The 15955-nt window shown below is 38.0% G+C and overlaps 2 protein-coding genes across 4 annotated transcripts in view; one reads left to right on the forward strand and one right to left on the reverse strand.

Moving 5' to 3' along the window:
- The window catches only part of LOC144648698 (uncharacterized), a 197111-nt gene that overhangs the window by 13572 nt on the left and 167584 nt on the right, over nucleotides 1-15955 (reverse strand). The window contains exons 1-9 of one of the 3 annotated variants that reach the window (XM_078508316.1): nucleotides 8882-8984; nucleotides 6226-6264; nucleotides 4970-5098; nucleotides 4287-4525; nucleotides 3445-3529; nucleotides 2264-2417; nucleotides 1792-1985; nucleotides 945-1235; nucleotides 83-278 (exon numbers count right to left, since the gene is read on the reverse strand). The exons of the other annotated variants lie outside the window; for them this stretch is intronic. Coding sequence (XP_078364442.1) covers nucleotides 83-278; nucleotides 945-1235; nucleotides 1792-1985; nucleotides 2264-2417; nucleotides 3445-3529; nucleotides 4287-4525; nucleotides 4970-5098; nucleotides 6226-6264; nucleotides 8882-8933 — 1379 coding nt within the window. The 5' untranslated portion in view covers nucleotides 8934-8984. Of the gene's footprint in view, nucleotides 1-82; nucleotides 279-944; nucleotides 1236-1791; nucleotides 1986-2263; nucleotides 2418-3444; nucleotides 3530-4286; nucleotides 4526-4969; nucleotides 5099-6225; nucleotides 6265-8881; nucleotides 8985-15955 lie in introns of those variants that run through there. 3 annotated transcript variants of the gene reach the window in all.
- The window catches only part of LOC144650346 (MAM and LDL-receptor class A domain-containing protein 1-like), a 32377-nt gene continuing 24624 nt past the window's right edge, over nucleotides 8203-15955 (forward strand). The window contains exon 1 of the mRNA XM_078510037.1: nucleotides 8203-8312. The gene's annotated coding sequence lies outside the window, so the exon portion shown is untranslated. The remainder of the gene's footprint in view (nucleotides 8313-15955) is intronic.

The following is a 15955-nucleotide window of genomic DNA, read 5'->3' on the forward strand; positions in this document are numbered from 1 at the left end:
TCATCATAACTATCTTCTTGTATGGTAATCTTTGAGTTCTTTGCGTCTCTATATTTAATAATTAAATCAAATACTTAGTTACCTTATCTTGATACTAGACGGAGTCTTTCTTGTTATACAATGAGCTGCTGTCACCACCCAGTAAGGATCCACTAACGATCCACTACAGAGATGAGATCCTGAATTGTTTGTCACCATCACTTGCCATGGCCAGCTGTTGACAGGTGCTTCTGTACCACCGACTATCCGAGTAGTGTTTGGTCGGGAACCGCAAAATACTACACACATAAATAATAATTAAAAAACGTTCAGTAAAGCAATGAATTCTAACTCAATTATTTATTAATTTAACGGAGGAAATTCTAATTCATTAGAGTGTTTATGTCCATTATGGGAAAACTCGAAATGGTTAACAAGGTACGTTGTCACGGGCCTAGTGGCCGGCAAACAAGATTTCCTATTACGAAGCATGAAGTGTTCAGTGATATTGCTTCTGGCTCTGGTCGGTAAGCTTGTCCATTGCTTTTTACCATGCACTATTTTCTTGGTTTCCCCAACAGTATATAAGGAGTAAGGAGCACTCTGTGAGTGAAGTGCCTTACGACGAAACACAGTGACCAGGTCAGGGCTCAAAATCAGACCGCTCGATTACAAGTCTAACGCACTAACTGATGTAAAAGATAAGGATGAAACTTGGCTAGGATGGAACTTACAAAGTTTCAGTGCAAAGTGTAAAAGTGAACGGACGACTTGAGAAGACGCCCGGATAACGTATCAATATATTTTCTTTACAACAGCAGTAACAATCATGCTAAAAATTTCGGACTGCGTTAAACACAGGTACCTAGCATATTGCTCATCATATCTACTTCTTTCTATTCAACTTCCCACTAGCTCTTTCATCCAATCTAAGGTGAAGAGAGTGTGGGGCTATTGTCACGTACCTTTGTTAGTAGTAGTTATATTTTCTAAGCTCTTGTAGGGCTGTCCAGTGTTATCAACGCCAAAAACACCCACACGATACTTCGTAGAAGGCGACAGTCCCTTGATCACTGCGTTTGTAGTGTTTCCTGGTAAAGTTTCTATGGTTAACACATAGTCTTGGATACTTTTTATTTCAACTATGTAAAACCTCGCATTATCGTCAACGACTGTATTTAGCTTCGTCCATTGAAGGGTAAAGCTGGTGGATGCCAGGTCGGTGATTGTTACATTCCAACCCCAAAGGGGTATGGCTGTATAAATAAAATAAATACAATAAAGTTATTATCCTCATTCAACAAACGTTTAGACTTAGGAGAAGTAGCACCAGCGCCAAACGCACCAGGTACAGAAGCAGCAGTAGCCGTAGTAGTGAACCAATAGCAACAGAACCAATAGCAATAGCACTAGCAGAAGAAAGAGTAGCCACATCAGTCGTCAAAGTTGCTGCGGTGGCAATAGAAGCAGTAGCAGCGACAGCAGCAACTACAATAGCAGCAATAGCAAATGTATCCGACCAGAAGCATAAATATAAGACGTGACAGAAGAAGTAGAAGCAGCATTTAATAGCAGTAAGGCAGCAATAGAAGAATTAGCAGTGACAACAGCAGCAGTATCATTAACATCAGAAGAAGTGGCAGTATCTGTTGCCACAGTAGAAGTTGAAGCCGAGACCGCAGCTGCGGCCGCAACCGTATTTATAGTGACCTTTTTAAATGCCTGAAAAACGCTGCAAACATAGCAAGAGCAGAAGCAAGAATACTGCTAGCAGCAGTACATCAGAAGATACAGAGATTGTCACTTGCATACCTGACGTCAAACTCTTTTTCAAAATGGCGAATTTCATTTTGACACGGCGGCCACGACTTTGTAAATACACTTGAACGGAAATGTTCTTTGACAGACCAAAAGGAACATCTGCTAGAATTTCTGGAGCAAACGTGTCACAACCAAGGTGATAGAGTACTTCAGTACCATTTCCATTGATGATTTTGACAAATTCGCTAAATAAATTAGAGAAAAATAAAATATCAAATCTCTGATATATAGGATATATGATTTGGATGTGGGAAGGAGACATTAAAAGACTGCATATTCGGCAGTATAGCATGGGTCAAGTTTGGTTTACTGGCGCTCGAAGCCGCTTCAACGAACTCCCTTGTCGAAAATCATTTCGTGCAAACACGAACTAGGTATTTTTCATTTACTCAGTTTAGATTTTTGTGATAAAATGTTGAAAATAAATGATGAACCATATTTCAAAAAATGTTGATCACTGTACCTGCATTTGTAAAGATTTATTTCTTGTACGAAAATGAAAGCGACAGCGTCGTGAATACCAGCACTGTGTATTGTCCAGTCACATTGAAGATCAGAGGAACGTGTCGTTGTAAGCTCAATTTGGCCAAAGGTCTCATTTAAAGTGCTGGAACAGTCTTGAAATAGAGGAAAGAAGAAAAAGAAGCTTTGTTAGTTGCACAGGTGGTTTTAACGTTACAGATAACTCAGTTCTGGGATAATCCAGTGAATTTGTTTTTCTAAAGACTTAATTTGAAATTAGCCTACAAACTAAGTATTTTTATATATAAGAGTTGCCTTGAACGTTTGTGCCTTTATTTCACTGGATTCCTAAAGCTCAAATAACGCGACTATACCTGTACATTTTAGCATTTAACAGTCGGCCAAGTAGTAAAAGTTGTTATCTGGGGCTAAACGAGAAACAAGGTTTCCATCATAAGTTCATTTACAGTGAATGTTGTTAACAAAGATTACATGTGAGTATTTTATGTGCCACCTTATCCCTTAAGTTAGAACACCTATAAAACCGTGGGGGGAGGTTTACTCTCATTTATATAGGTCCAGTTTGTTTCCTATTAATAGGGTTAATAGGGTTCTTTTAAATTGGTTAGCTTAGATCACAGTGCATACAAAATGTTTTGGTAAAACTGAACTATCAGTCAAACGTTTCAATGTTTCAGAAAAGAAACTAAAAACTACCAGTTCACCAGATTATTGGTTATTGTTTCCCCCTAAATAGGGAATCATTTTTCAGTCCGGGCTTTATAAAAAATATCAAGATTTGATTAGTGGATGGGGAGGCCAGGAGGGGCAAAATAATTATAATTGTTTGTATATTTATTGTTTACCCAGGCTAACATATCATTTTGCGTTTCAAACGATGTTGACTTGTACATCAGTAGACATCTCATATTGCTGTAATGGTTGTTCAAACTGCCTATTAACTAATCGATTTTGTTTCAATGATGTCAATAAGAAATCAATGCTAGAGTAATCATTAACATAGATAGAAATTTTATCGGCAATCAACAGTTGCAAAAGTTTTTGTCATTGATAACTCATTGATTCTTATACTAATCAGCTTCTCCTGATTATTCATTGAAATGTTCATTAGTGTCATTCATTATTCATAAGTTAACCAAGTATGCTTAGTCCCGGATGTACCTTGACAGATTCCATCGATAATGGACACGTCATCAATAGCAATGTCGCCTCTTGGGCCATCTCCCCTGATCCCCTCGAACATAACCTAAGTACGTGTAAAAATGACATTTAAGCAACATAAACGTTTACGTCGTTGGCCAATACATGCATGTAATGTGTATCTATGTTTGGTTTTCTTTGTGCATATTACAAAACTTAAAATAACGTTTTATTAATAGTTAATGGAACTATTAATAGTTAACCGTTGTACTCAAGTAATGTTGTGCTCGGTAAACGGATTTCACAGCTAGGATTGCACGTAAAGAAATAATATATAGATAAAGCCTAGCCTAAAAGCGGAGCTCCACGCTAAATTTTCTGGTTCTTAAAATGTTGCGAAAATACTCTCGAGAGTACGCTAACTCGATAACCAATTTTCTTCGGCGTCATGCGTTTATCAAATTCCCTTACCCATGGTGCTCTGCTGGCGTGCTTCGCGCGCTGGAGCTCCGCTATAAACGTAGTCATCATACTGGTTAGGCATGCAGGTCACAAAAGAAAACAAACAAACAAACAAAAGTTTGAGCCACCCCCAGACTGGTCTTCCCCTGGAGATTTGATTCATTTGGACCGTGGTGTGGAACGAGCCGGAATACAGGTGTACGAATTTCTTTCTTCCTAACAGTGTTCAGCTGTCAAGGTCTTTTACAGAATTGCAATCGAAGAAAATTGGTAGCAATCTCTATTAATTTTCACTTATCACAGGGGAACAATTTAACGACAAAACCCTCGATATGGTAGCGTAATGAGTTGCATTATATGTATTCAAAGATAAAAAACCACTTTTTACAAATACAACTTACTTTGCTTTGCAAAGTCAACGTGATTTTTGCGGTCAACCATTTATTGCCTTGGTTTCCCCATTTAGTGAAAATTCTTGTAGTACCGTTATAGACGTTGAGAGTATTAATATCATCTCCATACATGTGATAATAAAACTTCAGGCAGGACAACTTCCCAATATCAGAACTCGGCACGGAAAAATCCAGTTCAGCTTTATATCCATAGCTTCCGTAATATGCATCGATATACATGTAGCCTCCTACAAACAAAAAGAAATTAATAAAGATATTTAAAAAAAGAAATCAATGTATATTATTTGCCTGGTAATTTCCGGTCTCCAGTGCAAAACATATCGTCAAAATTGTTCTTGTAAACCTTTGTTTACAAGTTTTGAAAGTTTTGTTTTGAAAAAATTTAATTCTCTATTGTATTTTCAAGCTCCCAGTATTTGATATAATTTGTTTATTTTATACATTAAGGTATTCTTTAATAGAGAGGGGCCACCAAATAGACTGGTTAATTAATCCTCGGACGTACACGCAAATTCATTCCACCACCGTGGTACAAAGGACAGCGATTGGCCACCACTCGTTCTATAAATGCACAGCAAAATTAGTTAACATTAAGTAAAAAGCCATTAGCTTGATCTACGAGATGACACATTTTTGATGGTTATGACGTCATATGACGTCATGTGACTCACCATCTCCGCCATGGCCAGCGGAAGGCCCCGTATTATGCGTAAGTGTCGGACCTTCTCCTTTAGCCCAGCCAAACTTATCCTGATCATTTTGTGACCAGCCAGAACACAAGCCATCATCAAAGTTGCAACCTACACAAAGCATATTTAACATCAGTGTAATATTTACACAGATAATTCTCAGTCTTTGTACAGTCCCTGAAACAAGACCACATAAAGGCGGTAAACTTAGGCAAAAGTCTACACCAAGTGCTACAAGTATCTTTCTTGTGCAAAGAGTTTTTTTCTGGTGGTGGAGTTTTTGTTGCTGTTGCTGTGTCTTTTGAGTTCTCTTATTTTACGATTTTGAGAAACTAAACATCAGTTTGGCTAATAGTAGCTCGGTCCTACATGTTGAAAAAACAAACAAAGGAAACGTCAGAATCTGTATGTCTGGGGCGTGTTTAGATATGTTATAAGCATGTGCATTAAGAATCTTTTGATCCGGCAAATAACATATAAGTATTAAACTTTGCGCTTAAGACGGATTAAATTCTCGTAATGGTGAATATCCCTCTGGCATTGTTCTCGGGATTTGAGTAAAAGCTCCCTTTAAAAAGTTGGAGAGAACAGAAATCGTCGCCAATTCAAAGACGACCTTCGACCGCCTGTACACTAATTTAACAATAGAGTGTTTCTGTCGAGGAACTATCGGCTGATAGTTGCCTCGCGGAAATTTGATGTTCTTAAAACAAATATTAGCCCGAGAAGCGAAGCTTCGAGGGCAAATATGCTAGTTTTAAGAACATCAAATTTCCAAGGGGCAACTATCAGACCGATAGTTCCGAGACAGAAACATTCTATTGTCTTTATTGTTCACCACTAAATTTTCTTCCGCGCGCACATACAAAAACAAGCATCGTGAATTATTTTAATTTTGAGGATAAAAACTCAATTGAAAGCCAAAATTTGACAAACGAAACAAAACCAGACTAGAAACCCACTAAATGCAGTGAATTTGGTTGGGTTTTTTTGTCTGCAGGCAGCTTGTTTACAAAAAACAGTCACGGGCGGGCACTATCGATCCGGGCATTTTTTCACGGGAGGGCACTATGGGCTGATAGTGCCCTCCGGCGGACGGGCACTATCGCGTCACGTGTTCAATTTAAACCAATCAGAATCGGAGAAAATTTAGTGGTGAACTATAACGGCTGATAGTATACGATAGCTGAGCCAATAAGACTGTAGCATTTGCATAAGTGTACTAGAATCATACTTACTGTGCTCTGCGTTGCTCAGCTGGATGTAACAAAATAAAACTACAAAGGAAAAAGAAAACCATGTTTATTAAAATAATGTTAACATACATTCTTCTCATGTTTTTCTGTTATCCCTCTTTGCAAATAAAAATACTTTTCCTCTCCCTCAGAATATCAATGCAACTATAAAAATGCGAAACGGAATTCATCTAGCATCGGAATAAGCGAATTTCTCTTTACCTGCCTCCCGTCATATTTTGCTTTATTTATATCACTCAAATTGTGCTATTTATGAGACCTTAACCCTATTCAGACCGGGCTTTTTTGGACCTTCTCAGACCGGGGGGGACTTCGGAAGCCCCCCCTATGTAACTTCCAGAATATTTAAGCAATCACCATGAAACTTATAGGATGTATTGTATGTCCAAAACTCTTTCTTTTGGTATACGTCACGTGGGATGGTGACGTCACATCACGTGACAATTACATCATGATGTCAAAACAGCCGTCATCTTGGATCCGCCATCTTGGATTTCAAAATTTTTCCAAAATGCCAGAAAACCACCCAAAATCACTGCAACGTACTCAAAATAAATAAAAATGTGCCTTAAACCGGTAAAAATGTAAAAATAATTCCATTTAAGTTGATTTTTATTAACAGAAACACGTAAAATTACAAGTTTGGGAAAACATGCCTGTCAAAATGCCGTTGCCATGGTGATGTCAAGTTCTTGACACATCATCCAACCCTACCAAATTGTTGCCAGATAAATTTTAGGAAAACTCAGAAAGTTTGGCAGCGTTTGGTTAAATCTTTAAAAAGTTATATAGTTTTATAGTTCAAAGTCAGCGCGGGCCTCAAAAGCCCCGCTCCCCCGGTCTGAATAGGGTTAAGGTAAAATCGCTTAGTGCCATTTTTATGAGGGATTCATTTGCGATAGTCGTAAATAAATGGTTTTAATTATATGTGATTACCATATACACAGTTCCGCTAGTATAGTATGTAGTGTCTGTATAACAAAAAAATTTGATACTGCAACGAAATCACAGTTAAACAGAAACCAAGCAGTTAAAAGAGAAGCATAAGGAAGTTTAAACAACCACTTAAATAAACTTCCTACTGTTCTATCCACGCTGGTAATAAAAACTTGTCAGCGACTTGTCACGCTTGTCAAACTTGGCTTTGTTGTGAGATGGACTGGGGCATTTTTGCGGATAAAGCATATGTTTTGACGATTTGGTCTGAAATGGGATATGGTCTGTGCACTCTGGTCAGCAATGAAGTGAAATTCTTGGAGAAAAGTATTTTGTTATGATTGTTATTATTCATCCCTTCAAAAGTGCGTTTTAAAAACGTCCTTAACTTAAAGATTTCTTAAATGTGGGGTGCACCTGTCGGTTTTTACTGCCAGCTAGAAAGCGTGATCTTTCGATTCATCTGTTTTATTTTGCAGACGTAGACAGACGCAAGGTCACTGAGCTTATGACAGACTGAGTACTTTTTGCCAAATGCCAAACATGTCTTGTTTTAATGCTTTGTTTTGCAATACGTCCATTCATAGCGCCTTCGTTTTGACCGATTTACGTTTTAGGCGATGGTAGAGCTCTTCCTTCCATTCCCTTGCCTGTGGATGGCTTTGATAGAATCCAAGGCTTCAATTGTACTAATTGTCTTATTCCTTTACTGTGCTCTTTCGAGTTCAAGGTCACCCACTGCTAAATTAATTCTGATGTTTGCGCAGTGTCGAATTCCTAATTCCGCAGATAACTCGATGATAACACGATGCAACTTGTCTTGCTTATGGTACAAATTTCTTTATTGGCTTGTGTTTTTGTATACTCTAGTATAAAAGCAAGAGATTACATCATCATTTAAGTGTTCTCTGATTTGTCTCTTGCTCTTTCAGAATTCGACGTTTATGATAGTAAGGTTAATTCAAAATCAAATACAGCACCATAATACTTTTGTAGTTTCATATTCTCGAGGATTACGTATCTATGGCCGATGTACTGTCATCAACGGTGTAAGGAATCGAATGGACTGCACTTGAAGTATTCCCATTGCCTCATTAACTGGTCTCGACGATAAACTGATTTTGATACGCCAAGTACAACGTTGTTTAATTTCAGCTAAAAATCTATGTTCATTTCCTTCTCATACCAACATGTATAATGGCTACCCTTGTTGATATGCTGCTAATATGATTATCTACAGCTACTGTACATATTTTCGCAATATTTTACACATATTCAGCCTGATATTAGTATTTTCATTGAAGAGATTGCGCTAGTCTGTGAAATGTATCTAAGTCAAGTAATTTTCTGGTAGGCATACTTAAATATAGCTTTCTCGAGCCAGAATACCGCTTTATTTGCATATAACATACCAAACTCCCTTAGTATATAGAGTCAAAATCTGCAACTGGAAGATGGCTTCAAACTGTAAAATCGGCTATCATTTTCAGTAAAGGCAAAACACGTATTCCGATCGCAAGTTATCGCTTAACTTATTAAATAGGATATTAGCAAGCAAAATAACAAGTTTGGATTCCTTAGTTTGTCTTCTGCAACGAGATTACTCCGACATTGATCATTTCCTGTATAAGTAGGGAAGTTTAACAAGGCAATGAATGTGATGCCACCTCTTTCGTAATGCTACACATAATTTAAAACTTACCAACTGTGAGAAGCCACACATTAAAAACGCAAAGCTTCTTTTGCCAAGCCATTGCGTCGAGCTTTTGCTCGAAGGCTTGTAAAGCTTCCAACGCAGACTTTCTTTGAAGTTTGGACTTGTCACGCAATCTATTCTCTTTAATTTCCTCTTAACCTTAATACCCAATAACAATCTCCTTATTGTATTGCAGAGGGCCAACTGTGAGCTACGCTATAAGGAACGTAACTTGCCCGAAACACTTTCAGCTTATAAAGTGGTCGGGCCCAAAATAATTTTTCGAAGGGATTTTAGTCTTGCTTCGGCGCTACGCAAAGTTAGAAAAGACGAAGTTGTTTTTTTTGGAAAGAACTCTATTGACAGTGGCAGTGCAGTCAGGAGCGCCATTGCCACGGACGTGTGCAAGCAAGTGTTCTGTTTTTATTGACACTGCAGTCGGATACGAGAGAACTTGATTGAAAAAAAGCCTAAAACGAGTACCGTTAACAAAAGATAAAATTTAAAAATTGGAGGCTTACGAAGTAAGATTCGTTGTCCGTGGAGAAAAGTCACATCCATTTCTTTGAGCAGTCGGTAACTGTGTTAGAATACGCTGAAAGCGGTGGCGTGAACACAGACGTACTGCGGGCTTCTGTGTTCTCAGGCTATAGGAGCGGAAGCAGTGACGCAAAATCTCGGTTAAGCTTCCTATCACGCCGTACTTCTTTTGGCTAAGCATTGTTCATGAATCGACCGACGATTTTCTTCTTCTACTCTCTTCCTCTCTTCCACTAACACCATTTTTTTTACCGGGCTGAAGTTGTCTGCCAATTCACTGCCAATTCGCCAGCTGCCAATTCGCCCTCTAGAAGAACACTGCCAATTCGTTTCTCTTTTGGTTTTTAAAAAACTGTCGTTACCAATGTGTTGCCACCTTAGAAGGAATGTTAAAATTAACATTTGCGCACACGTGCAAACAAACAACGCAAATGCGCAACGATAACTGTATTCAAATAATTCCTAACACTCAGTGCGAAAACGTACATCAATATGAATATGCACGTGGTAATAACTTTACAAAAATGCGTTCACTATTTCCTTTTTTACATTTTATGGAATACCTCTCTAATATACATTTCATCTCTTTACAGCAAAACCCCATCTCTCAATCTTGCGGTAGAAATATATGGCTCCAAACATTGGCCATGTTCGACAGTGTTCTGCTATTTGCCTTTGCCATTTAACTTGTCGGGCCTAATAACTTTTGTCTTTATCTATTATTAGTTTCTAATTGTGTATAAAATCAAACAACCGCTACATGCAACTATATCTCTCGACACTAGAATCTCTCTTGCTCCACAGTTCGCAAGGATTATGGTCGCAAACTTCACACATATCTTATAACGTACAATAATACGGCCGCCATCTTGTAACGAGATGCGACCTTTCGGGTCTAATAACATCGTAAGTGTTATTACTACAATCTCAGACTAATTATTAAGTTAAACTACTGTCTCCTGTTACTTCATCTCTTGATATAAGGATTTCATCTCTCCCACAGTTCAAAAGAATTATGACCGTAAACATCGGCCATAATTGTAGATACGTCCGCCATCTTGTAAAAAAAGCGACCTTTCGGGTCTAATAACATCGTTAGTGTTATTACTACAATCTCAGACTTATTATTAAGTTAAACTACTGTCTCCTGTTACTTCATCTCTTGATATAAGGATTTCATCTCTCCCACAGTTCAAAAGAATTATGACCGTAAACATCGGCCATAATTGATTAATACGTCCGCCATCTTGTAACGAGATGCGACCTTTCGGGTCTAATAACATCGTGAGTGTTATTACTACAATCTCAGACTTATTATTAAGTTAAACTACTGTCTCCTGTTACTTCATCTCTTGATATAAGGATTTCATCTCTCCCACAGTTCAAAAGAATTATGACCGTCAACATCGGCCATAATTGATTAATACGTCCGCCATCTTGTAACGAGATGCGACCTTTCGGGTCTAATAACATCGTGAGTGTTATTACTACAATCTCAGACTTATTATTAAGTTAAACTACTGTCTCCTGTTACTTCATCTCTTGATATAAGGATTTCATCTCTCCCACAGTTCAAAAGAATTATGACCGTCAACATCGGCCATAATTGTAGATACGTCCGCCATCTTGTAAAAAAAGCGATATTTCGGGTCTACAATCTCAGGCTTAATGTTAAGTTTAAGTACTGTCCCCTGGTACTTCATCTCTTGATATAAGGATTTCATCTCTGCCACAGTTCAAAAGAATTATGACCGTCAACATCGGCCATAATTGTAGATACGTCCGCCATCTTGTAAAAAAAGCGATATTTCGGGTCTAATAACATCGTTAGTGTTATTACTACAATCTCAGACTTATTATTAAGTTAAACTACTGTCTCCTGTCACTTCATCTCTTGATATAAGGATTTCATCTCTCCCACAGTTCAAAAGAATTATGACCGTCAACATAGGCCATAATTGATTAATACGTCCGCCATCTTGTAACGAGATGCGACCTTTCGGGTCTAATAACATCGTGAGTGTTATTACTACAGTCTCAGGCTTATTATTAAGTTAAACTACTTTTCCCTTGTCACTTCATCTTTTGATATAAGGATTTCATCTCTTGCACAGTTTAAAAGAATTATGACCGTAAACATCGGCCATTTTTGCAACTTTTCAGGTCTAATAACATTTTTAGTGTTATTTCTACAGTTTATGCCATAATATGAAGCAAAAATACTGTTACTTATAACTCCAGCTCTTGAAATACGGAATCATCTCTTCCAAAGTTTGAAAGAATTACGCCCGCAAACATCTAGTATGTTTAATTAATCTTGCCGCCTTTTTGTTACTGTTCAATTGTTCAGGTCTAATAACATTTCAATTGTCATTTAATAGCCTTTGAACCGATATTGAATTAACCTCGTGTTGCCGTTAACTCCATCTCTCCACATCAGGATATTATCTCTAACACAGTTCGAAAGAATTATAGCAGTAAACATCGGACATGCGGACATGTTTGAGTAGTCTGGCCGCGATCTTGTTTTCAGCGTACTTGTCGGGTCTAATAACATTTTATGTATTATATTAACATTTTTCTGCTCAATAATTCAACTGCTTGCTGCTTTAGTTCCATCTCTTGACATCAGGTTCTCAGGGTTTCCATAGTTCGAACGAACAATAGCCGCAAACATTGCTGATCATTTTACTAAAATATACAACCCCTCTCTGGACACTAAAAAATCGCATTCCACGAAATTGACTTCTTTTATCGTCATCAGACTTAAATGGCTCAGCTACGTATTTACACTCGCAGATCCGTGTTGGCACAAGCTCACAAACTTCTATTGCTTCTTTCCGATAAGAGGGTCGGAAAGAGGGGTGCCATGCACGGTTCACGGGAGTTACCTTGCGTAATCTGATTAGGATCTTTTGACAACCATCGGTGTTGGTAACTTAATAACCCCTATTACATAAATAAATCGAATCTTTGTTCTTTCTGCACACGTGCTTGCACTGCACATTATAAACTCACTGAAAACTAGAAAAACAGTAGTTCCCTAAAAAATTATTAAAAAGCCGATGTATCGTGTCCAGAGCTACTATAACTACAATTTTATCCCTTGCCCTTTTAAATGGAATGCGTGACTTACGAAGGAAAACACAATGACCCCTCGAACAATTGCATGTTACACGTAAGACACCTATTTTTGTTCAATTCATGTCGAGAAACATTTACTACTGTAAGATGAAAACACACAAACCGTCTGTGTCAGGCAAAAACGCAAGCGCGATTTGAAAATGTCTTACTCGAAATTACGTCTCTTTGTGTTTCTTGTGGAAACCTGATATATTTATTTGTTTGCTAATTTGACGCATTTATCTTATAATCAGCTGGTTTATAAGAGCTATTAGCGCATGCTTTTATCCCCTTGTTGCCGGTTCGTGTGTGAATTGTTCGCTTAATCGCTACCTGTTTCAGTGTTACTTTTGTTTCTGCTGGGTAAAAGAAACCCATCCTTCCGTATTCTATGTCTTTCCACGAGAGATAGCTTTATGTATCTGTTGTGTTGACTATTTGGCGTTTCCTGTCCATGATAAGCGGTATGCCCCGAAAGGTAAGCATTTGCTTTTTTTTAGTAGATCTGTTAACTTTGTCAGTAAGTTCCAGTTTCTTTAGAGAAGTGCAGCATACACTTGCATTACACAAACATAATAACCACGCGATATCTGGAATAAAAGTGGTGGATCAACGCTCCTTTATTGGCGTTACTCACGTCGAATCCAGTGCCTGACCAAACGTGACTTGTCTCTCCAGTGTAACAAACCGCCCTGGATCTGACAAGTTAGCCTGCGAATACAGCTGCCTCTCATTCGCTCCCGGGAAGTCGAATTCCATTCTTGACCGCATTGTGAAGTCACTGGCTGTATTCTTCTTTTAGCTTGTAGCTTTTTCTCCCACAAAACGTTCAAGAGTCAAATATAAATTATGCGAATAAGAAGTCATTATTAGAGCAAAAGAGCACGAGAAAGCTCCTAGCCTGCTTAGCTGGTGGTTTTGTTGGGTTTTAAAGCGCACATCAGCAAGCGGCGAAGCCGCGAGTCCGAGCTTGCATTGGAGAAGACTGAGGCGAAGAACCGTTTTTCGCCTCCTCCTCCCCAAGCTCCTCGCGCCTCGCGACTGTCGGCAAGTCGTTGTCAATAGCGCATGATCGATCCGTTTCTAATTGAATCTGAGGCTCGCACAATTTATGTTGCAATGATTGACACAGAAAATGTAAAAGCAATTAAGTGTAAACACCGTCACGGTCAACGACAGACAAGAATTTAACAGACAGCAACCACCATCACGCAGTCTAGCAAAATGATCATGATCACAATCATATCAGTATATCCAAAACCTTTTTTCATTAACAATTAGCTGCAAAGTCAGTTATTTCATGTCGTGTATGACTTACTGATCTCCTACAACTTAATGATTTGGTATCAGTATTCTATCAATGACAGTTACGGGGTATTCGTATATTGCACACAAAATGTAACCCCCGCCCCCATCTCAGATTGTCTAGAGCTACTGTTTACGCACTAAACTGACGTAAATTATACGACTAGAGTTTTGTTAAGATTAAATACAACTACATAAGGAAAAATGGCTTAAAATCTGTATTTCTAACGTTTATTTGAGTACCTATGCGAGCTACTTCATGAAAGCCAAAGAATCTTGAATCAAGTTATAATTTGCAACTTTCTTTGTGCCAAAAAGTGGAAGACTGGCATGAACTCCGAGTAAGAAATTGTGCGAAACATTGAAAGAAAGAAAAGCCGATGAACATTAACTATTTGAATTCGCCACCAAAAATTAATTGCTACTGATTCGTTTTGCCAAGCCTTTTTAGTATAAAGAATAAATTTAATTTATTCTTTATACTAATAATATTAAAGCACACTTTTCAAGTTACGATAAGTTTTTTTTTACGATCAGAAAGGTTAAAGAACTTTTTCTTTTTAGGTAAGATATTTATAAATATGTCGATGTAAGAATCAATTGTGTGAGTCTAAAAGACAGACGAAAATAGAAAAAGAAAACAGCTTAAGAAAAAAAATCAACTTCAGAAGAAAAAAAAGACAAAGATTGTCATTAACTACAGGGTTCAGTGCCTCATGTCGCTTTCTGTATGATTGACTGATCCCCTGCAACGTCATTTGGTATCAGTATCCTGACAATGGGTGTCCCATATCTTACGCAAATTGGTCAATGTCGTACTGTCAAAAGCTATTCTTTATACACTCAACGTTAGAGGCGACGCATTACTAAACAATTACTTTGTGAGAAAAAGTGATGGAATAATCGTGAATTTGAGTCAGGTCGAAACTAACAGTAGAAAAAAAAAAACCATCATATGCATTTTAATTGCAGCTAATATCCTTATCCTTATCGTGGGGTGCATAAAGCAATTATGTGACAGATGTCTTCGTCAAAGGCCCGTCCTCTTTAATAAAGGCGATTTTTCCTACGCCAATGACTCTAAAGAAAAAAAAATACGCACAAATAAAGATAATCCTTAGCCTACTATCGTCAAAAAATAAAGCCAGAACTTAGAACAAGGTAGAAGTGTTAACCAGAGATCTAAAGCTTTGGAGTTGAGGAAACTGTAAGTAAACGGAGGGCAGACAATAGATATGGTGGTAAGAGGGATTTAAAAGATTGCAGGAACCGGAAGAAATAAGAACGAATCGCAGCATTGTGATTTTGTACAAAAAAGCATAAACAGGCATGAACAACTAACAAAGGGGGAATGTACCTAAAACAAAATGAACGAAAAGTGAATGATCACTGCCAACATCATTTTCATCCCTGCCCTATCACTGTAGTCATATAATTGCTCTTCCACAAATAAGCATGATTCCCAACTTTCACACCATCTGTCTACCTAATGTTTAAACCTTTGCTTTCATTTGGTATTTTCGTAGGTCTTCTGTTAGAATTCAGTAGAATGTTGTGCTCTTGTCAGTTTAAAGCGCAACATAGCACGGTCAAGGCTTTTTGCAATCTTTTTATTGAACACTTGCAGACAGTCATTGACAATATGTTCATATTTGGTTGAGGTTGTACATAATTATCATCAAGATGGCCGGTGTTTGTGCATTAGGCAAACGGGAAACCACTGACAAACAGAGGTCCCGATGCAGTTTTTCCCGATTGTTAGGTCAACTTCCATGTTAATTCGACAGTATTATAACTTTTGAAAGCTTTCGCTCGTGTTCGAAAAATCTGAAAATTTGGTCAACGCTCGAGAAGTGGGTAAAAGTTTGTTCGTTGAGTTAGTCCGCCATTACAGAACTACTTTCGATGTGTAATTAGCATCATGGCAGTGATTGTTTTGAAATAATTTTACGTTATTCCCTCTCTAGAGTTTCCAAGGTAAGTTACTTTTAATTTTTGGTTCATCTGGTACTTCTGTATTGCTCGCGTTTACAATCTGCTGGCAGCCCTCGTGCTGTGTTGTGTGTTTAGATGCCGGTATGTTTAATCCAAGAACCACTTTAAATAAGTGTG

Source organism: Oculina patagonica, chromosome 1 (assembly GCF_052425735.1).
Source record: "Oculina patagonica isolate OP01 chromosome 1, crgOcupat, whole genome shotgun sequence".
In the NCBI taxonomy this organism is placed as follows: Eukaryota; Metazoa; Cnidaria; class Anthozoa; order Scleractinia; family Oculinidae; genus Oculina; species Oculina patagonica.